A 27,048-nucleotide genomic window follows, 5' to 3' on the forward strand; every position below is an offset into this window, starting at 1 on the left:
CCCACGGTGCAGGTAGGCCCAGTGATCCTATGATAGGGGCCAGGAGACGGGAGGTCCCCTGTGGGCAGGAGTTCAAGTATGTGGTATTATATGACTGGTGCTTGATGAACCAAGGGAGAGGGCACCAAAAACAATGGTATTTAATTGTAAAATCTCCACCCCCTGAGGATATGTTTTCAGGTCTGGGTGACTAGACTGGGAAACAAGGGCAGGAACGATGGCCCTGTGCTTGCTCTGCCCGCTGCCTCTGTGGATGTGTGGGCCGCTGGCTTCAGTCCTGCTTTTCTTTCTGATGGGTATTGTTTATGCTATGTGTTTTTTTTCAGGAGGCCTGAGGTGGGCTGGGTTCTCCTCCTATGGCAGGGCTTCGGCTTCACTCTCCTCCTCCTTCTCTGTTGGGGCTTCGCTGTCCCTGGGATAAGAATAGCAATGCCAAGGTTTTCATTCTTGAAAGGAGCAATTAAGCTTCTCACCCCCTCCTCATTTTAGATGGGAACTGTGATGGTCCCGTCATTTACCCAGGGTCCCTGTTGAGTATCTTGTCCTCATTAGATGACTTCTTGTGCAGCTTCGATGCGTGATTATTTACTCTCGTGGCACTGAGATGTTTGTAGATATCTTAAAGCAGAGCGGTTGTTGGAATGAGAAAAGTCCATCCTAGAAGATAGAAAGGGAAATATTAATTTTCCATGTCCTCTGCTTTCCCTGGCCACAGCAATGAATCCTCCAATGTACCTGACTCTCCCTTCGCGAAGAGCATCTCCTCCCTGGCAGAAATCTGAAAATGCCCCTGGGGAGACACATGCACAAGACAGTGAGTGATGCAGCCATTTCCCACGTATCTCACAATGTACTTCTCTGGTCTTACTAGGACTAAATGAGTATCTCAGTCCATAATCACAGGGAGAAGAACCACCACAGACCACATACCTGGGGTCTTGAAAATAATTCCATGTATGTGGGACTTTCAGAAGCTCTCCATGTCTGTCCAGAAGGGCCCCACAATATACTGGGGGGACTTTGTATGTGGCTCAGCATGGAGCAGGGGCAGGATGTTCATTCCCACTCATCCCCTTGGCCAAGTGCCCTTGTGCAGTGAACAAACTGCACAACCATGCTGGGCAGAAGCATTTTATATCAGTCCCCTTCGGACTTAGTCTCACAGGCATCATTTGATGGGGGGTGGGAGATGAAGTGGTTCTTCCTTTTCTAGATACTTTATTCTATAAGTTTATTTTTTGTGGAGACAGGCTTTCACTATGTTGGCCAAGCTGGTCTCAAACTCCTGACTTCAAGTAATCCACCCACCTTGGCCTCCCAAAGTGCTGAGATTACAGGCGTGAGCTACCACCCCCGGCCTACAGTTCATCTTGTGCCCTAATCTATATTTCACTCTCTACATGAGCAAAGTGGGAGATCACTGTCATGACCAAAGTTACATGGCCAAGATAAGCTATGGCCTGGGAGTCCCAGATTCTTCTGTGTGGGCACTTTCCTGGGATATGCTAAATGATGGGAAATCTGGGTCTCATGTTTCTGTGTGGTTCTCACCTCAAGCGACTTCTCTTTCTGTTCACTCTGGGCTTCCGTGCTCTCATTAATGTAGTTCTCAGTCTTCCATTGGTCCATATCCCATTCTATCTCAGATGCCTTTACTTCCTGCTGCCCACTGAGAAGCTTCATCAGGTGGCCTGTCCTGGAGATGAGCTTGGCACAGGTCACTTGCACATGGGCCCCAGAGCAGTCCATCTTCAAGGTCCGGATAACATGAGCAATGAGCCTTCTCACATTGTTGTTGGGGATAAGGGACTGTAGCTGCTGGGTTAGCTGAATTTCAGACTGAGCAATGGGTAATTGAAGCTTTTGGGCTCGGGGGACAGGTCAGTGCCCACGTTGTTGTATTCCCATTTTGTCTCAGTTTGTTTAACAGTTGGCCCTAAGTTGAATGCAGTCCCAGCGGAATCTGCCTCAGGAGGATGATTGTAGTTTGTGTTTTCAGAGATGGTGACTTCTGGCATGTTAGTGTTTTCCGTAAAAACATTTTCTTCCAAGGCATTTCAAAATTAGCTGGGTTGATGACACGTGCCTGTAGTCCCAGCTACTTGGGAGGCTGAGGTGGGAGGATTCCAAGGCATTTCTTGCAGTTGTGTCTTTTATATTAGTGGTTTCTATAAAATGTTCTGAAGGAGCAGATACTTCCAGAAAAGGGTTTTCTTGAGGACTCAGGTCTCCTAAGGATGAAAAAGCCCCTTGTGAAGGGGAATTTATGAGGCTCTTCGCTGCAGAGAACGGAGGCCTGTTTGCGAGCATCAGTCTATTCAGATAACTTTTCTTTCTGAACTTTGGGCTCTTTTTGACCTTGGGTGTTCTGTGGGTCATGCGGGAGCAAGTTTTATGAAAGCGGTATTTTTTTCTGCAATGTACAATTGGTTTAGAAGCCTTCATATTTGTAACTCTAGCCTTTGCACTTTCTAAAATGGAAAAAGCGTGGGTGAAGTCTTTCGATCTGTCTCTCACCTGTGGTAGGGCTTTTGCAGGGCTGGAGGTAGAAGGCGTGCCCTTGGAGAAGGGTGTCAGCACAGAGACTGCTGCCTTATGCTCTTGGGTGAATGAAGGCTTGGTGTAGATGGCGTTTCCCGCTAACTTCTCAGGCCCCTGCTGTGTGTTAGGCTGTTTCAGCTCCCTTGGGGCTGGACTCCGGAGCCTTTTTTCTTCGGCAGCGTTCTCCACAGATGCCTGGGCACCCTGTTCCCTCCTGATGCTCTGCCTTCCCACCTCTTTGAAGTGCCTTTTCTGGATGCTCCTTGGGCCCATGAGGACTCTACTCACTCTCTACCAGTTTTTGCGTACAGTTTGAATCTTTGCCAGGCTGTTTCCTGTGGTTGGCATTTAAATGAACGGTAGTAACATTGATTTCACATCTAGGTTTACCGCTGAGAAATATGGCATGTTGTACCTTAGTGCACTGATAACATCACTCTCGTCATTGGTGTCTAGCTGCTCACTCCCAAAGCCTGACAAGTTTATGCCACTGCTGTCTGAGGGCTCCTCCGGCTCAACAGTCAGCTCAGTGCTTGTGTAATTCTTCCGGGCTTTTAACACCTTCGTGAACGCTCCTTCTGGATTCCCTACAGATTCTTCTTCAGCTGTCAAAAAAGAGACTGCTTTGCTCATGAAAGATAATGGGATGGGATGCATCAGTCCATAGCTGTACACCCCAGTCACACAGAGTAGGAGTCAGCAAACATTTGAGTGCCATTCAGAGAGGAGAAACACACACCCAATCCTAAACCTATGAAATGGCAACAAGAAAAGGAGAAAATATATCTTTTGAAAATACGGCCATCTACTTGGAACATTCCATAGTGTGACATAGAGTAACTCTGCTTAGGATTATTTCGTTGATCCCCAGGGGCCAATTGCCCAGTGCTCAGTCAAAGCCCAAGGTGGAAGACAAGTGCTTCCGTGATGAGCTGATGAGCTGGCCTCTCTGCAGACTGCTCCATACCCTGTGCTGTCCTGCCTCAGATGCAGAGAGAGCACAAGGCTCCCGCTCTCCTCGTCCTTGGTGCGCCTGTGTTCTTTTTTTTTAATTGATCATTCTTGGGTGTTTCTCGCAGAGGGGGATTTGGCAGGGTCACAGGACAATAGTGGAGGGAAGGTCAGCAGATAAACAAGTGAACAAAGGTCTCTGGTTTTCCTAGGCAGAGGACCCTGCGGCCTTCCGCAGTGTTTGTGTCCCTGGGTACTTGAGATTAGGGAGTGGTGATGACTCTTAAGGAGCATGCTGCCTTCAAGCATCTGTTTAACAAAGCACATCTTGCACCACCCTTAATCCATTCAACCCTGAGTGGATACAGCACGTTTCAGAGAGCACAGGGTTGGGGGTAAGGTCACAGATCTACAGGATCCCAAGGCAGAAGAATTTTTCTTAGTACAGAACAAAATGAAAAGTCTCCCATGTCTACCTCTCTCTACACAGACACCGCAACCATCCGATTTCTCAATCTTTTCCCCACCTTTCCCCCCTTTCTATTCCACAAAACCGCCATTGTCATCATGACCCGTTCTCAATGAGCTGCTGGGCACACCTCCCAGACGGGGTGGTGGCCGGGCAGAGGGGCTCCTCACCTCCCAGTAGGGGTGGCCGGGCAGAGGCGCCCCTCACCTCCCGGACGGGGCGGCTGGCCGGGCGGGGGGCTGACCCCCCCACCTCCCTCCCGGACGGGGCGGCTGGCTGGGCAGAGGGGCTCCTCACTTCCCAGTAGGGGCAGCCGGGCAGAGGCGCCCCTCACCTCCCGGACGGGGCGGCTGGCCGGGCGGGGGGCTGACCCCCTCACCTCCCTCACCTCCCTCCCGGACGGGGCGGCCGGCCGGGCAGAGGGGCTCCTCACTTCCCAGTAGGGGTGGCCGGGCAGAGGCCCCCCTCACCTCCCGGACGGGGCGGCTGGCCGGGCGGGGGGCTGATCCCCCCACCTCCCTCCGGACGGGGCGGCCGGCCGGGTGGGGGGCTGACCCCCCCACCTCCCTCCCGGACGAGGTGGCTGCTGGGCAGAGATGCTCCTCACTTCCCAGACGGGGTGGCTGCTGGGCGGAGGGGCTCCTCACTTCTCAGACCGGGCAGCTGCTGGGCGGAGGGGCTCCTCACTTCTCAGACGGGGCGGTTGCCAGGCAGAGGGTCTCCTCACTTCTCAGACGGGGCGGCCGGGCAGAGACGCTCCCCACATCCAGACGGGGCGGCAGGGCAGAGATGCTCCCCACATCTCAGACGATGGGCGGCCGGGCAGAGACGCTTCTCACTTCCCAGATCGGATGGCGGCTGGGAAGAGGCGCTCCTCACTTCCTAGATGGGATGGCGGCCGGGCAGAGACGCTCCTCACTTTCCAGACTAGGCAGCCAGGCAGAGGGGCTCCTCACATCCCAGACGATGGGCGGCCGGGCAGAGACGCTCCTCACTTCCCAGACGGGGTGGCGGCCGGGCAGAGGCTGCAATCTCGGCACTTTGGGAGGCCAAGGCAGGCTGCTGGGAGGTGGAGGTTGTAGCGAGCCAAGATCACGCCACTGCACTCCAGCCTGGGCACCATTGAGCACTGAGTGAACGAGACTCCGTCTGCAATCCCGGCACCTCGGGAGGCCGAGGCTGGCGGATCACTCGTGGTTAGGAGCTGGAGACCAGCCCGGCCAACACAGCGAAACCCCGTCTCCACCAAAAAAATACGAAACCAGTCAGGCGTGGCGGCGCATGCCTGCAATCGCAGGCACTCGGCAGGCTGAGGCAGGAGAATCAGGCAGGGAGGTTGCAGTGAGCCGAGATGGCAGCAGTACCATCCAGCTTCGGCTCGGCATCGGAGGGAGACCGTGGAAAGAGAGGGAGAGGGAGACCATGGGGAGAGGGAGAGGGAGAGGGAGAAGGAGAGGGAGAGGGCCGCGCCTGTGTTCTTGCTACCATCACAGCTGAATGCAATGAAAGGCGGTCCTCTGAGAGGAGCAGGGTGGAGATGCTAAAGTGGAGGCCCCCTCCCATTGCTGATAGATCCTCATCTGGCATGCGCTCCACCCTCCCCATTCTCTGCTCCCACATATCGTAGCCCCATCACAGAAGATGCGACATGGAAAAAAGCACTGTGTCCACCCTAGTTCTTAAATTTGGGCAGGGATTTGGGGTGTATGTTAAGAGTTTTTCAAATTTGCCAGATTGTATGCCTATGTTGTTAAGTACACAATGAATCTCTGGTATGATAGCAGTTTCTGGATAAACATTACTTGAGGTCCTAAAATGCAGAAGGGAAAAAGCAACTTTTGTCAGATGCCTACTTTGTTTTCATTTCATCTCTAATATTTTGGATGGGGAATCATCCAAAGCTTCTGACTGCATGAAGGTCAAGTGTGCCAGTGTGCAGCTGGGTTTCTTTTCCAGAATTAAAAGTATTTTGGGTGGTGGTGAGGGTCAGAGGAAGAAGTAAAGATTGTGAGAAAGGGGAAGAAACATGGGCTTGGGGAGAACCCAGAATTGGGGCCAGAAGACCTGGCACTAGGCTACAGCACTTAGCACCTCTGATCTTGTTTTTCCTCATCTGTAAAAGGAGGTTAACAAAGCTTTTCTGCCCACTTCTTGGGGAGAAGGGAATAATATAATTGGTAAAAAAAAAAAAAAAAAAAAAGTTTTGAAAAATAAGCAACACTGACTTTATGTAACCAAGCATTATTAATTATCCACCCCATATCACTGGTAGATACCTGTATTCAAGCTATCTGGACATGAAAGCAATCACATTTTAGAAGTCATGAAGTTGATGCTAATAAACCTAATCTACAGAAACACTCTTGAAAGCCCTTGAGCGTTTGTTCTGTGAACAGAAAGGTTTGAGATTCAGAGCAAGTTCAGAGTTGGATGGTCTAAGAATGGAAAAGCCCTCCATTCCATTAGAAGAGCCAGGTAGCAATTTCTGGTTATGGAACCAGAAGCTCTCAGGCTTCAAATAAAACAGCATCACTTGTACTCTTATAAAACTGTAAAAACGGAAAAACCAAAACCGTATCTACATCTGTCCTATAAGGCAGAGAGTACTTGAGACCTCATGAATTTAAAACCACCTTACAAACTACATTGCACTATATGAAGAAATTATCACTGTGGGCAAAGCATCAAGCAGAGAGCACAGTACACAGTGTGTGGATGTTAATGTTATTCCCTAGCCTTCCCATTCCTTTGTCTTGGTCCTTTGTGCATATGGAACAGTTCTATTATTAAATTTTGTAATAGTAACTGAGAACCTGACTCTCAGCAAGGGAGTAGTTCAGAAATTGAGGGAGTTTAACTCTGAATGAGTAAATAAAAATAAAGCAATTATGTCATTAGCTTAAAATTTTATCATCATTAAAAATAAAAAGTTTAAAAACAAATACTTAATGTAACAATTTATCACCGCGCAATTTGGACTCACGACAATGTATGGTGTTTGTCAGACATGCACTGTTGCAATGCAGCTTGACTGTCTTGCAGACAGCCTCAATGCTGTTTTTAAATTGGCAGAGGCAGCAGGCCATATGGCTAGGTAAGATCCTATAGATGAAAACAGAGAGCAATAAATTAGCGGTAAAGCGGTTACTTGAGTAGGTAAAGGAGGCAGCCAACGCTACCACAGGGGTGGGAAAAAGGTGTCATTGAAGCCTATGGACTGGACAGTTGGGTAGGAACCAGAAGGCCAATAGGAAGGAGGGCAAAGGTGCCCAACTGAAGGGTAAGCATGGCAGTGAGTATGGTATGCCTAGAATAAAGATGGTTGGGATTAGAATTGGGTGACAGTGATTAGTAGTTTAATTCAGAAGTATCTCTTCCCAACTCAAAAGTCTCACTTTGGGCTGAAAGTACAGAGGAAGAAGGTAGACTTTTAAGAAGTCTGAATAAGCCCCCAACTTCTGGAGTCCCTTTCTCAATTCCTGTTGGGAGTGGGAAATATTATAAATTACTCTGGGCATTAAAAATAGCTTAGTTTAACCTGGATTGTGGAGTTATAACAAAGATTGCATTGGTCAAATCTGGACAATTTGAGCATTCAAAAGAATAACAACAATAAGTTACAACATATTTAATATAAAGAAGAATCCACGAAGAGTGATATAGAAAAAGAAAGAGGGGGAGTTCTTCTTCAATGAAATAATGCCAGCTAGTAAATGTAGAAGGAATGACAGAATTTTTAAAAGTGTCACTTTGCAACCATCAGTGTAATACAAATTCATTCAGACAAGGATTATCACTGATGCACATTTGGGTGAAAAGACATTTGAGAACAGGATCTTCACTGAACTCAAAGTAACAACCCACAGATTATTTATTAATTACCAAGCGGAAAATTATTATTTTTTATTTTCATTTTGTCACCCAGGCTGAAATACAGTGGCAAAATTATACCTCATTGCAGCCTCAACCCCCCTGGGCTCAAGGGATCCTCCAAATTCAGTCCCCCGAGTAGCTGGGAGTATAGGCTTGCACCACCATGCCCAGCTAATTTTTTTTTTTTTTTTTTTTTTTGTACTTTTGTATTTTCAGTAGTGACAGGGTTTCCCCATGTTGCTCAGGCTGGTGTAGAACTCCTGGGCTCAAGCAATCCTCCCACCTCAGCCTTCCAAAGTGCTGGGATTACAAGTGGGAGCCACTGTACCCAGCAAAATAATTACAATGGAGAGATCTGGAAGATCACCTTAGTCAAGTGATCAAACTTAGTATTACAGGCCATCTGCAGTTACGAGGCAGGAAGGATACATCACCTATGCAGTATTTTTCCCAAAAATGCTTAACTTGAATTTCGTCATGAGGAAACAGACAAATCCGGATTGTGGGACAATTTACAAGACAACTATCTTTGACTCTTAAAAAATGCCAATGTCATGAAAGATCAAAGAAAGTAGAAGCATGTTTTAGATTAAAGGAAATGAAGACATGACATGCAGTGCCTGATCTTTGATTAGATTCTGTACTATTCTTTCATCTTTCTGGCTTTTTTGAATTTTTTTCAATATGTAAATTTGGGCAAAAGAGGTAACCGAGACAATTGATTAATTTACTGTTGTGGCTTATTGGGGGCACTTTCAGAGAGATAAAAACAATCCCTGTAACTGAAGTAAAAGGTTAATCTTAGGCAGTATAGCATGGTCATTAAGAATACAGATTCCATAGCCAGACTATGCTTCAATCTCAGCTCTGCTAATAATGTGAATTTGGGCAAATTGTTAAATCTCTGTTCCTTGGCCTTGTCATTATAATAGTACCTACCTCTAATGAATTTTGAGGATCAAATGAATCAATACCTGAAAAATGCCTGGTGCACAGTGAGTGCTCAATAAGAGTTAACTATAATTATTGTGTTGCAGAGGTTGTGGGGGGCCTTTTCTGAGTCCTCCAAAAGGATGGCTTTATTGGGGCCACATTGAGACTGTGAAAACAGAAGAGGGTTTCATGGATAGAAGAAGTCTATGAGTTGGGGGTACAATGTATAGAGTTTTAGATTAAAACTGCATCCAATGAGTTGGCCTGACACATCTTTCAAACCTATAGAGGAACAATCACAAGTGACTAGTATTATTCCTTTGGGTCCAGTGGAAGCCTCTGATCTTCATATGGAATGGACCCGGAACCGTAACCCAGCATTTTGTTATATAGCAACCTTACCTCTGCCACAAAGGTGTTTCTTTTGTTTATTTTGAGGCTGGGTCTCGCTCTGTTACACAGGCTGAGTGCAGTGGTGCAATCTTGGCTCACTGCAGCCTCTGCCTCCTGTGCTCAAGTGATCCTCCCACCTCAGCCTCCTGAGTAGCTAGAACTACAGGTGTGTGCCACCACACCTGGCTAATTTTTGTATATTTTGTAGAAATGGGGTTTCACCATGTTGTCCAGGCTGTTCTCGAACTCCTGGGCTCAAGCAACCCTCTCTCTTTGGCCTCCCAAAGTGCTGGGATTACAGGCATGAGCCCAAAATTTTTGGTATTCTTTTTCTGCCCCCAACTTTTTATTTTAAACATTTTCTTTTTTTCCTTTAAGCCTTAGAATGGCTGGGAAACATTTTCAAATGGTATAATGAACACCTGTATAACTTTAATCTGGAATCAGTAGTTGCTAATACTTTGCCACATTTGCTTTCCGTGTATGTATGTCTATACATTTTCTGGACAAAACCATTTGAGAGTCAGTTGCAGACATAATGACCCTTCACCATTGAAGTCTTCAGTGTGCAGCCCCTAAGAACCAAGGCATTCTCCGACATAACCAGAGGACTATCATCACCCAATGGAACTTCATATTATCATTGTCTACTATGTGGTCCATATACACATTTTCACAATTGTCCCAATCATAACATGGCTTAAAAAATTCAGAATCCAATCAAACATCAGACATTACACTTAGTACATGATTCTTTAGTCTCCTTCAATCTAGAACTGTTACCAGGATTGTTTTAAAGTATACTGACAAACCTTTGAGACTACAAGGAAAAAAAAAGTGGATAGCAAAGAAAAAATATGCCACAGAACTTTTCATGTCAAAAACCCTAAAAGTGACTATGTTGGTAGGAAGCCCTGACTGTGGAGGAAACACTATTTCTAGCATCCTCCATAATTCAAGTTGCTCATCATAATTCGTTGTTCATCTATTTTTTTTTTTTTTTTTTTGAGATGGAGTCTCGCTCTTGTTGCCCAGGCTGGAGTGCAATGGCTTGATCTTGGCTGACTGCAACCTCCGCCTCCCAGGTTCAAGTGATTCTCCTGTTCTGCCTCAGCCTTCCGAGTAGCTGGGATTACAGGCACCCACCACCATGCCCAGCTAATTTTTGTATTTTTAGTAGAGACGGGGTTTTACCATGTTGGCCAGGCTGGTTTTGAGCTCCTGACCTCAGGTGATCTACCTGCCTCAGCCTCCCAAACTGATAGGATTACCGGCGTGAGCCACTGGGCTGGATGCTTGTCTTTTATCTTTATAAAGTTTTTAAAATTCATGGCTTAATTTGCACAGTTAAAAAAAATAGGACCAATTCTTTTGCTTTATAGCCAAAGAAGAAGGAATAAATCTAAGAGGAGGAACTGGTCAAAACCATACTCCCACTTGTCTTCTTGTATGACATCACAGCCTTTCTTACATTGCATGTAATCACCTGTCCACTTTTCAGGCTCCTGGACTATGAGCGCTTTGAGGGCAGAGACCACATTTTTTTTTTTTTCTGAGATGGAGTCTCACTCTGTCGCCCGGGCTGGAGTGCAGTGGCGCAATCTTGGCTCACTGCAATCTCCGCCTCCCGGGTTCAAGCAATTCTCCTGCCTTAGCCTCCCGAGTATCTGGGATTACAGGTGCCCGCCATCATGCCCTGTCATCCCCGTGCCTGGCATGATGTCTGAAATGTATTAGGCATTTAACAAATGTTTATTGAATAAACAAATGACATTTTGTTTATATGTCAATAAAATGAATAAATTGATTTTGATGCAAATTTTTATTCCAAAATGCTGGAATCGATTTTCTTTTTAATTCTTTAAGGTGAACAAGAAAAATAAAAGAAACAGGAAGAAATAAAAGAAAATCTGCCTTTAGGTTAACCCAAGAATCATCTTTGTACTTAGGCAGAAATTATAAAAATAATAATTATTACAGTAAGTATCTACTGGGTAGCCAGGTATTTGTGATCAGCAAATACCTTATGTGGTAGATATTATTATTGCCCTATTTTTAAATGAGGAAACTGAGGCACAGAGAGGTTATATAACTTGTCCTAGGTCACCAAGCTATTAAGCAGCAAAGCTGTAATTTGAACTCATGTGTTTAATCTGTATGAAGAAAAAGGGCTTATTTTAACCTTAGGTTTTTAAAAAATTTTTATTTTCGTTCTTCATTCTTTTTCTTTCTCTCTCTTTTTCCTTCCTTCCTTCCCTCCCCCTTCCTTCTTTCTATTTTCTTTCCTTTCCTTTCTTTCCTTTCTCCTCTCCCCTCCACTCCCCTCCCCTCCCCACCCAAACAGGGTCTTGCTCCATTGACCAGGCTGGAGTGCAGTGGCGTGATCTTGGCTCACTGCAACCTCCTCTTCCCAAGCTCAGGTAATCCTCCTTCCTCAGTCTCCCAAATAGCTGGGACTATAGGCACGCACCACCACGCCTGGCTATTTTTTTGTGTTTTCAGTAGAGATGGGAGTTTCACCATGTTTGCCAGGCTGGTCTTGAACTCCTGATCTCAAGTGATCCGCCTGCCTTGGCCTCCCAAAGTGCTGGTGTGAGCCACTGGGCCCAGCCTTAATTGTGAGAAGACTAAATACAGAAGTGCCTTTCAACCTTCTTCTACTCCTCTGGGAGGACCTCTATGAGAATTACAATTTCTCATTAGCAGAGCACGGCAGCGCTTGCCTGTAATTCCAGCTGTTTCAGAGGCTGAGGCAGGAGAATTGCTTGAACCCGGGAGGTGGAGGTTGCAGTGAGCCAAGATCAAGCCACTGTACTCCAGTCTGGGCGATAGAGCAAAAAAAAGTGGATTACAGTTTCTCTTTTTATGTCTTTCCCCTAATCATTTCCCATGATTAAATAGTCTATGGTCGATGAGACTTTTTTTTTTTAAGAGACACATTCTCACTCACTGTGTTGCCCAGGCTGGAGAGCAGTGGCTATTCACAGCCATGATCCCACTGGTGATCAGCATGGGAGTTTTGACCTGCTCTATTCCTGAACTGGGCTGGTACACCCCTTTTTAGGCAACCTGGTGGTCTCCTTTTCCCGGGAGGTCACCATACTGATGCTGAACTTAGTGCGGACACCCAATCAGCATAGCATGCTACAGCCCAGAATTCCTGGACTCAAAGGATCCTTCTTCCTTTGCCTCCCGAGTATCTGGGACTACAGGCATGTGCCCAGTGAGCCTTCAGAGATTTAAAACCATGTTGTAAGTGACATCAGTGAAAATGGTGGAATAAAGACATCGAGGCTGGGCGCAGTGGCTCACACCTGTAATCCCAGCACTTTGGGAGGCTGAGGCAGGTGGATCACGAGGTCAGGGGATCGAGACCATCCTGGCTAACAAGGCAAAACCCCGTCTGTACTAAATATACAAAAATTAGCTGGGCGTGGTGGCAGGCGCCTGTAGTCCCAGCCACTCGGGAGGCTGAGGCAGGAGAATTGTGTGAACCCGGGAGGTGGAGCTTGCAGTGAGACGAGATTGCGCCACTGCACACTCCAGCCTGGGCAACAGAGTGAGACTCTGTCTCAAAAAAAAAAAAAAAAAAAAAAAAAAGAGACATCCAAAAATTCATCCCTTCATAAAAGCAACAAACACCAAAAAAAGGGCAAAAAAAAAAAAAAAAAAATTGACCAGAATAAACTTTTTCAGAACTCTAGAAATGTAACCAAAGTCTTGCAGCAACCCAAGGAGCATTTATTCAAGAAAAATTTCTGTAAGAACAGTGAGATTTGTGTTAACTTGCCTTAGACCATTCCACACTCTCTAGCTCAGTAGTCGCCTCAAAAAACAGCCCACATCCCCAAGCAGAGGGAGCAGAATGGAGCTGGAGCTCCTTCAAAGCCTTATTCTCAGTTAACTGTCATGATGTCATCTGTCTGGTGGTTCCCTGGAAGACCTCATTTGAAAGGTTTGTCTTTATTTGACCAGAATGAAAGCTGTCTAGTGCTAAAGCCTCTCCAGAGAGGGTGTTTTTGGAAAACAATTACAGACAAGTGTTTTAACATGGCAACTGTATTCGGCAATGAATAACAGTTTGGGGAAAAAAAGCCTAATCAAAAAGCTTAATAGGAAAAGCTGAGTAATAAGATGTCCACAGGAATTTTGAAACACTCTGATATATGCTTGGGAAACTAGAAGTCCATAAGACATATTCCTGGCAATTTGCAATGTCATGCGCGTGCATAGGGCAGGCTGCCAGCATGGTCAGGAAAGACATACTAAGTTCATAAACTCTCACCCCTGGCTGATCTTGAGGTTCTGCACAAGCAAGAAGTGAAAGCTAAGGCATGGCTGTAAATTGTCTAGCTGAGTGCTGAAGGTATGCCCCAACATGTACACAGAGCCCCTTGGCAAAAACTAGGAGACTTATCAGTTCCAAGAATTTAAGTAAATCTTCATTTAATCATTAGCTGATCGGTAAGCTAACCAAGGAGATACTTTAGTGGCAACACATGACATATAATGCAAGACTTTACAGAAGAAGTTCAGAAAAGTCACTAAATAAATAGCAACTACTAACACAAGCAGCAGTAACACCAAACCCTGGCAGCATGGATCTGATTTTCAGAATTGCTACATTATATTATTTAAAATATTCAATTTTTAACAAACATTTAGGAAAGATGCAAGGAAACAAAGTATGGCCCAAACACGTGGTGGGGGGAGAAATAAGCAGAAATTGTCCCTGAGAAAGACCAGATGTTAGACTTACTAGACAAAGATTTTTTTATTTTTTATAGTTGGGGTCTTGCGAAGTTACCCAGGGTGGTCTTGAACTCCTGGCCTCAGCCTCAACCTCAGCCTCAGCCTCCCAAAGTGCTGGGATTATAGGCACGAGCCACCATGCCTGGCCTAGAGAAGGATTTAATTCAGCTATTTAAAATATGTTCAAAGAGATAAGAGAAATGATTCAGTTCTGTAGACTAGAGAACTAAAGGAAAGTATGAAAGCAATGTCTCATCAAATAGAGAATATCAATAAAGAGATAGAAACCATAAAAAGGAGCCAAATAGAAATTCTAGAGTTGAAAAGTATGGTAACTGAAATGGAAAAATTATTAGAGGTTCTCAATGGCACATTACAGCAGGCCGAAGAAAGAATGGGGAACTTGAAGATTAATTGAGATTGTTGACTCTGAGGAACAGAAATAAAAATGAATGAAAGTGAATGGAATCTCAGAGACCTGTTTGTGGAACACATCATCAAGCTTACTAACATACACATAATGAGAGTCCCAGGAGAAGAAAAACAGAAAAAAGGAGAAAGAATATTTGAAGAAATAATGGCCCCAAACTTCCCAAACATGATGAAAAACAATCTGCATATTCAAGAAGCTCAAGGAACTACAGGTAGGAAAAACTGAGGGATCCACATGTAAACATACTGTAATCAAACTGACAGAAGCCAAAGACAGAATATCTTGAAAGCAGCAAGAGAAAAGCAACTCATCACATACAAGGGATCCTCAATAAGATTAATAGCTGATTTCTCTTCAAAAACAATGGAGATGCTGGGCATGGTTGCTCACACCTGTACTCCCAGTACCTTGGGAGGCTTGAGGCTCAAGAATTGCTTGAAGCCAGGAGTTGGATACCAGAACTGGCAATAGAGTAAAACCCTGTCTCTACAAAAAATTTAAAAATAACTGGGCATGGTGGTGCATGCCTGCAGTCTCAGCTACCCAGGAGGCTGAGGTGACAGCATTGCTTAAATCTGGGAAGTGGAGGCTGCAACGATGTGAGTGGTTGCACCACTGCACTCCAGCCTGGGTAACAGAGCAAGTCCCTGTCTAAAAACAAAGCAACCACACACAACAGTGGAGGACAAAATGCAATGAAATGGCATATTCAAAGTGCTGAAGAAACTGTCAACCAATAATTCTATACCTGGCAAAACTACCTTTGAAATTGAAGAGAAATTAAGATATTCTAGATAAATAAAAACTGAGAGACTTTGTTGCTAGAAGACCTGCCCTATAAGGAGTACTAACGTGAATCTGCACAAAGAAATAAAAAGCACTGGCTGGGCGCAGTGGCTCAGGCCTGTAATCCCAGCACTTTGGGAGGCTGAGGCTGGAGGATCACTTGAGGTCAAGAGGTTGAGACCAGCCTGGCAAACATGGTGAAACCCTGTCTCTACTAAAAATACAAAAATTAGCTGGGTGTGGTGTTACGTGCCTGCAGTCCCAGCTACTCAGGAGGCTGAGGCACTAGAATCGCTTGAACCTGGGAGGCAGAGGTTGCGGCGAGTAAAGATTGTGCCACTGCACTCTAGCCTGGGCAACAGAGTGAGACTCTGTCCCAAAATAAAGAAAAAAAAATAAGAAAAAGATACTTACATAATGCAATAATTATAAATCTAGTTGATGAACATAAAGTATATAAAGATGTAATGTGTGACAATAACAGTATAAAGGAGGGGGTGAGAGTGGAGCTTTAGAGAAGCGAAGTTTTTGTATACCATTGAAACAAAGTTGGAATTAATCTGAACTACAACGTTATAAAATTAAGATGTAGCTGAGACGACAGGTGTGCACCACCACACTCGGATAACTAAAACAAATATTTAGAGATAGGGTCTCACTATGTTGCCCAGGCTGGTCTCAAACTCCTGGCCTCAAGCAATCCTCCTTCCTTGGCCTCCCAAAGTACAGGGATTATAGGTATGCACCACTGCATCTGGCCACAAACATTTTGTTTTTTTACTGTTCATTTTTCAAGACAGGTTTTCACTCTGTTTCCCAGGCTGGAGTGCAGTGGCACAATCATGGCTCACTGCAGCCCTGATCTCCCAGGCTCAAGTGATCCTCCTGCCTTAGCCACCTGAGTAGCTGTGACTACAGGCGTGTGCCACCACGTTCAGCTAACTTTTAAGTTTTTTTTGTAGAGATAAGGTCTCAGTATGTTGCCCTGGCTGGCCTCGAACTCCTGGGGTCAAGCAATCCTCCCACCGCAGCCTCCCAAAGTGCTAGGATGACAGGTGTGAGCCACTGCACTGCACAAATACAGAAGACCAAATTATTAAAATTAGAAATGAGAGGGGCATTACTATTGTTCTTAGAGACATAAAGGATTATAATATGAATGAAAAGGATTATACATATAAACAATATATGCTAATAATTGGATAAGCTGGATGAAAGACACATTACCAGAAAGATATGAACTACTGAATCTGACTTGACAAAAAAACAGAAAATCTGAATAGACAGACCTATGTCAAGTAAAGAGATTGAGGTAGTAATCAAAAAACTTTCCACTAAGAAAAGCTGAAGACCAGCAGGCAGCCTCACTGGTGAATCTACCAAATACTTAAAGAAGAATTAACACCAATCCTTCATAAAGTCTTTCAAAATACAGACGAGGAGAGAACATTTCCTAACTTATTCTATGAGGGTGATATTAACCTGGTATCCAAACTAAAGACATCACACACAAAAAATTACAGACCAGTATTTCTTATGAATGTAGATGGAAAAATGCTTGACAAAATCTGGCAAACCAAATTCAACAGAGTATTCTGTAAACATGAAGCAGATAATAATAGCACGATTCTCCAAATTGATCTATGGTTTCACTGCAATTGTTGTTTTTTTGAGTGAAAAAGTTTTCATTTATTGGCCAGGCACGGTAGCTCATGCCTGTAATCCCAGCACTTTGGGAGGCTGAAGCAGGTGGATCATCTGAGGTTAGGAGTTCGAGAGCAGCCTGATAAACATGCTGAAACCCTGTCTCCATTGGAGTCTCACTCTGTTGCCCAGGCTTGAGTGCAATGGCGTGACCTCGGCTTACTGCAACCTCCACCTCCTGGGTTCAAGTGATTCTCCTACCTCAGCCTCCTGAGTAGCTGGGATTACAGGTGCCTGCCACCACCCCCTGCTAATTTTTGTACTTTTAGTAAACACGGGGTTTCACCATGTTGTCCAGGCTGGTCTCTAACTCCTGACCTCAGGCGATCCACCTGCCTCAGCCTCCCAAAGTGCTGGGATTACAGGTGTGAGCCACTGCGCCCTGCTAACATATCCTCTTTCTAAAAAGCTACATATATTGCAAAGTATTGGAATAGGAATAACATAGCAGTTAGGTTGGGCATTTGGGTTGATTACATATCTTTGCTATTATCAGTACAATTCTTATCAAAATCCCAGCTGGCTTCTTTCCAGAAAGTGACAAGCTAGTTCTAAAATTATAATGCAATTTAAGGCACCCTAAATAGCAAAATAATCTTGTAAAATAACAAAGTGGGAAGACTCAAATGTCCCAATTTCAAAACCCAAATCAAATCTACAGCAATCACAGTGTGATACTGGAATGTGGACAGACAAATAAATCAATAGAATAGAATTGACAACCCAGAAATAAACCCTCACATTTATGGAAAATTGATTTTTGACAAGGGTGCTAAAACAATTCTACGTGGAAATAATGTTTTTTTTTAAATGGTGCTGGAACAACTGAACATCTATGTGCAAAATAATGAAGGTGGACCCCCTACATCTCACATGATTATAAGAATTGATGCAAAATATGTCAAATACCTAAATGTAAGAGCCAAAACGATAAGACTCTTACACAAACACATGGGAGTAAATCTCATGACCTTAAATTAGACAACAGTTTTTTCTTCTCCAAACTGGATCTTTTTTCTTTTAAAACAATTTTGTCTTTTGAATTTAATGAAGTATTACTAGCTGAAGGCAGCCTGACATGGTGACAAGAATGTCAGACAGATGAAAGGGACACAGCCTGATTTAAAACCAAACACTGAACCTTTTTAAAGAAGAATAAGACATTTTATACACACACATGACACCAAAAGCACAAACAACCAAAGGAAAAATAGATACATTAGATTTTATCAAAATTAAAAACTTTTGTGCATCAAAGGACACTGGCAAGAAAGTCACAGAACTCACAGGATGAGAGAAAATATTGGCAAATTATCTGTTAAGGTCTAATATCCAGAGTATCCAGAAGATATAGAGAATTCCTATAATTCAATAAAAAGACAAATCAATTTTTTAAATGGGCAGAGGATTTGAATAAATATTTCTTCAAAGAAGATATATAAATGGCTCATATACTCACAAAAATGTTGAATGTCTTAAATCATTAGGGAAATGTCCATCAAAAACTGCAGCGAGATACTACTTTACACTCACTGGGATGGCTATGAGAAGAGACAGACAACGACAGTGTTGACAAAGACCCGGGGAAATTGAAACCCTCAAACATTGCAGATGGAAGTGTAAAGTGGAGCAGCCACTGTGGAAATCAGCCTGACAGGTCCTCAAAAAGTTAAACATAAGAGTTGCCATATGATCTAGCAATTCTGCTAGGGATGCACCCTAGAATTAAAAACATGTCCACACAAAAAGTAGTACATGCATGTCCATAGCAGCATTATTCATAAAAGCCAAAATAAAGTAGAAACAACCACATGTCCACTAAGTGATGAATGGATGAACGGATATAGTGATGGCTCCATACAATGGAATATCACTCAGCCTTGCAAAGGGATGATCCATGCTGCAGCATGGGAGGACCTTAGAAACAACATGCTTCGTGAAAAGAAACTAGACACAAAAGGCCACATACTGTATGATTCGTTTATATGAAAGATCTAGAATAGGCAAATCCATAGGGACTCAAAGTAGATTAGTAGTTACCTGGGCCTGAGGGAAGACAGCACTGGGGAGTGATGGCTAATGGGTACCATGTTTTTTTGGGGGATGATGAAAATGTTCTGGGGTTGGATAATGGTGATTGTTTGCTATACAACCTTGAGAATATACTAACCACCACTGAATTGTACACTTTATAATACTGCGTTGATGGTATGTGGATCAAGTCTCAATTTAACACAAAGAAGCATGTTGTACTGTATAGAACACCAGGTGCCAGAAGACCAAACATGCTGGCAGATGGAAAAAAGAGGAGTGAAGATTCACTCTCCCTTGACCAAGATCAGAGTGAGTCAGTGGCGAGGCTGGGAGCCACACAGCTTGTCCTGCCTTGTGATCCCCCTCCTCTTCCTATTCCAGATGGTTTTTCAGTGCCATTAACTTGTTTTGTAACACTAATATGCAATAAGATGATGTTACAAAGAGAAAGAATGTGAGTGCCACATGACTGGTTAAGTATGGATTCTCAAACTAGGGCTTTAAATATCCTTTGTGATTTTTTTTGGCATGAAAACTTGTAAGACCACTGGTGGGCTCTGTACAAAGTTGGCTACCCCCTCATTCTATATCTTCCTCTGCCCACTTTCCTCCCGGCTATTAAAAATGAATGTAGGCTGGGCACAGCATCTCAAGCCTGTAATCTCAGCACTTTGGGAGGCCAAAGCAGAAGGAGAGCTTGAGCCCAGGAGTTTGAGACCAGCCTGGGTAACTAAGTGAGACCCTGTTTCTATTTTTTTTTAAACACCAAAAATAATGACTGTAAGGCAGTATGTAGCCAAACAACTTAGCAAAGTTTGTTATCTTTCCTCCAAAATTCTCTCACTCTCCAACCTTCCCTCTTTCTTGATAGCTCATCCATAGCCTTGAGCTCAGCATTACCTCTGAACTAGGAAGCTCTTCTCCAGCTGACATTAGGATCTTTGCATTTGTCCCTAATGAAATCAAAATATAGGGCCATTCAATATTATCCTATTTTCCTCCTGTTCTAAGGCATTCTTTTCTTGACTAAGGTTGTGCCTGGGCCATGGAGAGACTGAGTGGGAACTGGCTCAATGGCTCAAGTTTGAGGACTCTACAGCAACTCTTTTCCACAAACCAAATGATATGAATGTTTTTATTTATTTATATTTATGTTTCCACTTTTTAAAAGTCTTTTTGTAGAGATTGGGGTCTCACTTTGTTGCCCAGGCTGATCTTGAACTCCAGGGGCTCAAGTGATCTTCCTGTCTTGGCCTCCTAAAGTGCTGGGATTACAGGCATGAGCCAGTGCGCCCAGCCTCAAGTGTTTTTAGATTCACAGTAGATGATCATTTCCATTTCTGGTTCAAGTCCTTCATTTTATACATTAAACTAAGGTGCACTGACTCCCAGTCCATCGCCTTTTTGGTATCTTTATGGGAGTAAAATGTGGCAAGCTTTTTTCCAGCCTCAAAGACTGTCTCAGAGTAAAAGTTTAAGAAGTACTGCTCTAAATAATTTTATTAAATATGCCTTATTAGATGAGGAAAACTGAAATATTTTTATACAAGCCTTTTGCTGTAGAACAATGGGACAGAATAAAGGTAGCTCACAAAATAAGGGAACATTTCTTGCCTGTTTTTTTTTTTTCCCTCCAAATTCTTCTGTACAGGTCCAGATAGATGGGCTATGTTTCCTTTCTATTAACTGAGGAGACAGAGATGAAAGGACTGGAGCATGTCATCACTGTCTTAAATGTACTGAAATTCTAACAGCTCTAGCTGAAAAAATGTCCAAAGCAGGCCATGAAAATAAATTTAAATGACAAACTCCAAAATGATCTATGCTAGAATCCCAAGGCTGTCAGGGAAAACTGGTTCCATGGAAGAAGGTAGTCAAAGAAATAAGCAGATGACCTAGACCCTCACCCAATATGCGCGATGTACTTGGGGAGAAAATAACCTCTTTCCTTTATTCATCTACATAGGTTCGTGAGCCACACATCTCCCCACACCAAGCTCCTCCATACAAGACCTCGGACTGCATCACGTAAATGCTTTTTCAGGGGCAAAATCTAGAGAATCTGAAACGGTGAGCCTTTTTTCTTTTCTTTCTTTCTTTCTTTTTTTTTTTTTTTTGAGATGAAGTCTCACTCTGTTGCCCAGGCTGGAGTGCAGTGCAGTGGTGTGATCTTGGCTCCCTGCAAACTCCACCTCCTGGAGTCAAGTGATTCTCCTGCCTCAGCCTTCAGAGTAGCTGGGATCATAGGTACCCGTCCCCATGCCTGGTTAATTTTTGTATTTTTAGTAGAGACAGGGTTTCACCATGTTGGCCAGGCTGGTCTCAAACTTCTGAGCTCAAGTGATCCACCCACCTTGGCCTCCCAAAGTGCTGGGATTACAGCATGAGCCACCATGCCCAGCTGTGAGCCTGTATCTTAATCAAAGTCCTGAGAATAACCTTGAAGAAGACTCCCTTGCAATGAGCAACAACAGAAGAAGCAAGGGACCTGGAATCTGGCAGACCTGGGTTTGAATTCTGGCTCTGTCACTTTCTGGTGAAGTGACTTGAGTAATGAACATGAGCCTTTCTGGGTAGCATTTACAGCACAAAACAATTTGAGGAATAAATGAAAGAGCACGTGTCTAGTGCCTAGCAATGCGCTGGACACAGTGCCGGTGCTCAGACATCATGTCACACCAGCACTGACCGGTGAGCATAAACCCTGGGGATGCCCAGAGCTGGTGCAGCCAGGAGCTCCAGAAGCGTGGGATTCTCAGAGGGAAGTGGAGCTCACTGCTCTACAGGTCCTGTTCAAGTTAGAAAGTAAGATACAATGCACACAAAGCCAAATTGTCATCATTCAGCTCCTATTACAGGGGAACTAAGAGCTGCATTGAAAATTACTTGCAAAGCTTGTAAGTGGTTCTGCCACTTATTAGCCGTGTGAACCTTAGCAAATTACCTAGCGTCTCTGAGTTTCAACTTCCTCATCTGCAAAATAGAAATGATAATAATAACCGCATCACAAGAGTTGTTGGAAAAATGAAAATGAGGTATCATAGGAGGTAACATGTATGGAGCATTTACCACATGCCAAGCACTGTTCTAAGAACTTCGGACATGTTATCTCACTTGTATAAGTACTTAGGTGCCTACAAATAAACAGCACCTGGTAAATTAAGTATTGAAAAAATGCTATGGGGCAGAGGAAGAAATGCTAAGCTTCTGTGAGAAGAGAAGACAGCTTGTTACACAGGTGAAAAGAACAAGCTGCAGCTGAGAGAAGAAAAGTATAAGAGTTGCTAGGTGTGACAATCTCAAGACTTTTCAACCACTACAAATTTAAACAGCCACCCTAAATCACCCCAAAGCACAGACTCGAGTTGTTCTTTTTGTCTTTAATGTTTGCGCCTCTCTGAATCAGAGAAGAAGCTGCCAGGATTCCAGTACATACCAAAACATGATGACAATACCCTCAACTGTGCAAACTTTTGTGCATCTACTGCTATGTAAAGGAAGCTGACCTCAGAAGACTGGGGAGAACAGTAAGGCATGTTTGTGACCGAAGCTCAATTTGCCATCAGTGTGGCCACACCTACCTCACTAATATTCTAATAGTGGGATAAGTAATTCAATAGGGATAAAGCCTGGATTTTCCTCTTATTCTCTCTTAGTGCTTACATTCTTGGCATGATATCGATGTGCCATAGACAAGCCAATATGTGAGTGTACTCTATCTGAATAAATATAGCCTTTCTACATTGCAAAGTCATCCAGTTTCTAAAATTATTGTTAGAACCAATGAAGTGACTAAGAGAATTTTAAAAAATAAGCCATCAGTCTGGACCTGTGTATAGGAATGAAGGAGAAGCACTTTAGTCAGGGAAAAAATATAAACATACTTAACATTTAGGATTATCAACCATTGCTGCTTTTCCATAAACCATTTCATTCATGATTTCATCTATAAGAGATATGATTATTGCCCCCATTCAGTGAGGGACTTTGATAGTTAGCCGTCTGGTCCTTCTTGCTTGGATGCCCTGCAAATAAATGTCCTCCTTTCCCCAATGCAAAACCTCGATATGGTTGTTTGACTTTACTGCGCTTGGGCCAGCAGAATCCAGTTAAGTCCACTAATAAGCTCTTGGCCTGTCTTTGAGATGGATTTCAGATTCAAAATAGACTGACCCTATCACCCTGCTAATTTGGCCAGTCAGTATTTGTCAATAACATAGAGGCTTCATTCAAGAGATTTACTGGGTTGTAACTATTGGAACCCAGGGATGATTTCAGGATTTTGTGGGGCCTGAGCCTTATCTAGTAAAAACATTTAAAAAATTATGACTACAAAAATTTCCAGGGGCCCCCCCAGGACCTTGGAAGGGCCTGTGCAAGTGAGAAGCCTGGAAGGTTAGGCTCTATTCAATTCATCATCGATCAACAACAGCTGGGGCCTCTTTTTTTGTTTGTTTTTTACAAACTTGTGTAATGCAGGGAAATATATTGTTTCAACTTACAAACACCACAAAATGGTGTCATATTGGTCATAAAATTACTGGCACCTTCCCTTGGCATCTTGCCTTTGGAAGGAAATGCAGTGGGCCTATATGTCACATATGCCAAATATGACTCTGCAGTGTAGCTTTGTTTACCAGGAAGATTTGACTCCAACGGAGCCCAGCCCCTAACATACACTTGGTGTGTTGGGACCCTTGTGCCAATCTTTGAAAGTAACTGTGACTTAGTTTGAAGGGTACAGCTCTATTCTGTTTATATGAAATGAGTGCTAGTTTCCAATATCAGCTAGCTCTGATTTTTTCATCACCATGAAGCAAATGCCTTTTTCTGTTGTTTAAGATGAACACAGAAACTCAAGATAAGCAAGTTAGTGTCTCCTCAAGTCTTTCTTAACCCAGCCCCCATTCCTGCTTTGTCCTCTCCTTGTCACCCTGCCGTACAGATCCCCACATGGCTCTCATATGTTTTCCCATCAGCATCCGCTTCCTCCTTGAGGAATGAAAGTCCCCTGGGGACAAAGTCCTCATCTTGGTGTGTCTTTGAGATGGATTTTGTAGCCCCAGCACTTAGTACAGTACCTGGCACAAATGGACATGGCACTCTGAATGTTTTTGAGTGAATTCATTAATTTTTATCCACTGTGATTCCAGTGTTTTCCTGGTGTTGCCTACATAATTGTAGTGAAGCTGGCTAGATGATGATGATGATGATGATGATGATGATTATTATTATTATTATTATTTGAGACAGAGTCTCACTCTGTCCCTCAAGCTGGAGTGCAATGGTGCCATCTCGGCTCACTGCAACCTCCGCCTCCTGGTTTCAAGTGATTCTCCTGCCTCAGCCTCCTGAGTACTTAGGATTACAGTTGCCTGCCACCATGCCCAGCTAATTTTTGTATTTTTAGTAGAGACAGGTTTCACCATGTTGGTCAGGCTGGTCTTGAACTCCTGACCTCAGGTGATCCACCCACCTGAGCAAAGTGCTGGAATTACAGGCATGAGCCACCGCTCCCGGCCACCAGATTTTTATGAGGGACTCCCAGTGGTATAAAGTGCTTAGTAAAGATGGTGAGTTTAAAACATTTGTATTGATGCTACCTAAACCTCTTCATGGAGGGACCTAATGAGCCTGTTCTCTGGTGTGAGGGCAAAAGAAAAACAGACCTTTAGTGTGCTTTTCCTAAGTTATGCATCAGCAAATTAATGAGGACAGAGGGGAGCATGTGCAGAAACTGCTGCTCTAGTCCAGACACATCCTGAATGCCTCCCTCTATCTCGAAATGAACTGTGTGAAACTAGATTTCTGAACCACAAGGCAGGTGGAAAGTCTTTTCTAAAGTCAGATGTAGACGAGAATCTTCACCTTGAGTCCCCTTCAGGCCATTGAATATACCCACTCTGATTTGATGGGTATGTTATACAGAGAAATCATAGAATTTTTGCAATTATGGTAGAAGAGTAGTCAGGAAAGTATATGGAATTAAGATACAGCGATATATTTTCTTTACAAAAGGTTTTTTTTGCACAATAGCTTAACATAAACACCATCTTGGCCAGGCATGGTGGCTCACACCTGTAACCCCAGCACTTTGGGAGGCTGAGGTGGGCGGATCACCTGAGGTCACAGGAGTTCGAGACCAGCCTGGAGGGGAGGTTGGAGTGTAGTGGCACAATCTCGGCTCACTGCAACTTCCACCTCCCGGGTTCAAGCCATTCTCTTGCCTCAGCCTCCCGATTGCTAGGATCACAGGTGCCCGCCACCATGACCTGCTAATTTTTGTATTTTTAGTAGAGATGAGGTTTCACCATGTTGGCCAGGCTGGTCTCAAACTCCTGACCTCCAGTGATCCTCCCACCTTGGCCTCCCAAGGTGCTGGGATTACAGGCATGAGCCACCATTCTGGCCCTACAACTATGGATTTGATTCCTGCTCATATGCGGAGTTTCTAACTGCTTAAATGTCTGCAACATTTAGCTGCAAGGAAGGAAGCTTAACACAAAGTCCTCCAGGGAGCAAAAAACTGCACCACCATGCCCAGCTAATTTTTTTGTATTTATATTAGGGACAGGGTTTCACTATGTTGGCCAGGCTGGTGTTGAATTCCTGACCTCGGGTGATCCGCCCACCTCAACTCCCAAAGTTCTGGGATTACAGGTCTGAGCCACCTCGCCCAGCAACAAGGCTAATTTGAGGGTCACTTCTTTGATGCCTTTTCTTGCCCATGCTATAGGTCAGAACTAGGACAAGCAGAGGAGGTCATATATAAGCTACGTAAGTCTCTTGGCCTCTTTGTACCTTAGCTTCCCCATTTGAGAAAAATGAATGGATCTTAAGACACGCTTTTCAGAGTTGATAATGGGCTTATTCCCAGCTACCCAATAATTGTATGAGTTTTTGTACATAAATAGTTGTTTACATGTATTCATCTTCTATTTCACTTACAACTTATGTAAAAACTGCATTTCGTGCCAGGCCTGAAATGTTCCAAAGCTGAGTTCTGTAATTACATTGCAACTAAGATTTCTAAAAAAAAAAAAGACACAAGCCAAAGGAAAGAAATAATTATTTCAGAACATTTATCATTTGCCATGATTCTAATTTATATAGGATGGAACATAACCTCAATCCTTCCTCTATGCACTAAGGAAATCTCACTGTGGAAGATACTGGCTTATGATTTATACTTTAACACTGCACACGTGGTGCATTAGATACAAAACAGTGAACGCTCAGTAAATACCTGTGTTAAGTGATCTTTATTTCTCTAGAACAGGATTTCACAACTTCAGTGCCATCAACATTTTGGACTATATAACTCTTTGCCATGGGGGTTTGTCTTATACCTTGAAGGATGTTTAGCAGCATCTCTGGCCTTTGCCCACCAGATGCCAGGAGCACACCCACAGTTTTGTCAACCAAAACTGTCTCCGGACATTACCAAATGCCACCTGAGTGCAAAATCACACCAGCTGAGAACCACTGCTGTCTGATGATTCACTAAGATCTGTGTAATAATTCTCACAATAAGCCTTGCTAGAGACAAAAAGGATTTGCTGTATAATTTTAGTAGCTTTCTACTGGTAAAATTTTAATTATATTTCAAGAATAGCAAAGAGGTTTATAATTAAGTTTTATAAAAATTCCAAATGTAATCAAGTTATATTTGTAACTTACATAAACTTCAAAAATGGTAGTGGTTCAAATGTATGTCTTTCAATAGACTGTATTTTATTGCAGGATAAATCTCTAGGAAAAGGAAAAGGAAAATATTGCCTTGATTAGTTATTAAATGTTGATTGGTATGAATAATAGCAAGAGTTTAGAATAATATTGAATACACATTTTTTATCTCAACTCTAAACGTTTGGACTTGTATTTGAACTTTCCAGAGCCCCTAACCCTACCCATACCTCTCCTAGAGTCTCACATTCATGGTTTTAATAAATACACAACATAATAGACTTTGGAATTAATTTCTCCTGAGAGCAGTAGACTTGATTAGATGCCCTTTTGTAGTGTCATCGAATCTCAGATTATGAGCTCAAAGATTTTATCTCTATATATACAATTTCTAATATTAAAAAAAATAGTCGGGCCGGGTGCGGTGGCTCAGGCCTGTAATCCAGCACTTTTGGAGGCCGAGGCTGGCAGATCCTGAGGTCAGGATATCGAG

The 27,048-nt window shown here is 43.5% G+C and overlaps 1 protein-coding gene across 1 annotated transcript in view; it reads right to left on the reverse strand.

Annotated features, from left to right (window-relative positions):
• Positions 1–203: 203 nt before the first annotated feature.
• Positions 204–27,048, reverse strand: part of LOC100974049 (leucine-rich repeat-containing protein 37A-like) — a 43,552-nt gene continuing 16,707 nt past the window's right edge. The window contains 10 exon segments of the mRNA XM_063598836.1: positions 204–412; positions 519–621; positions 624–657; positions 736–842; positions 1,440–1,838; positions 1,841–2,059; positions 2,139–3,146; positions 6,945–7,063; positions 25,818–25,898; positions 26,550–26,621. Coding sequence (XP_063454906.1) covers positions 355–412; positions 519–621; positions 624–657; positions 736–842; positions 1,440–1,838; positions 1,841–2,059; positions 2,139–3,146; positions 6,945–7,063; positions 25,818–25,898; positions 26,550–26,621 — 2,200 coding nt within the window. The 3' untranslated portion in view covers positions 204–354.

The sequence above is a fragment of the Pan paniscus genome, chromosome 19 (genome assembly GCF_029289425.2).
Source record: "Pan paniscus chromosome 19, NHGRI_mPanPan1-v2.0_pri, whole genome shotgun sequence".
In the NCBI taxonomy this organism is placed as follows: domain Eukaryota; kingdom Metazoa; phylum Chordata; class Mammalia; order Primates; family Hominidae; genus Pan; species Pan paniscus.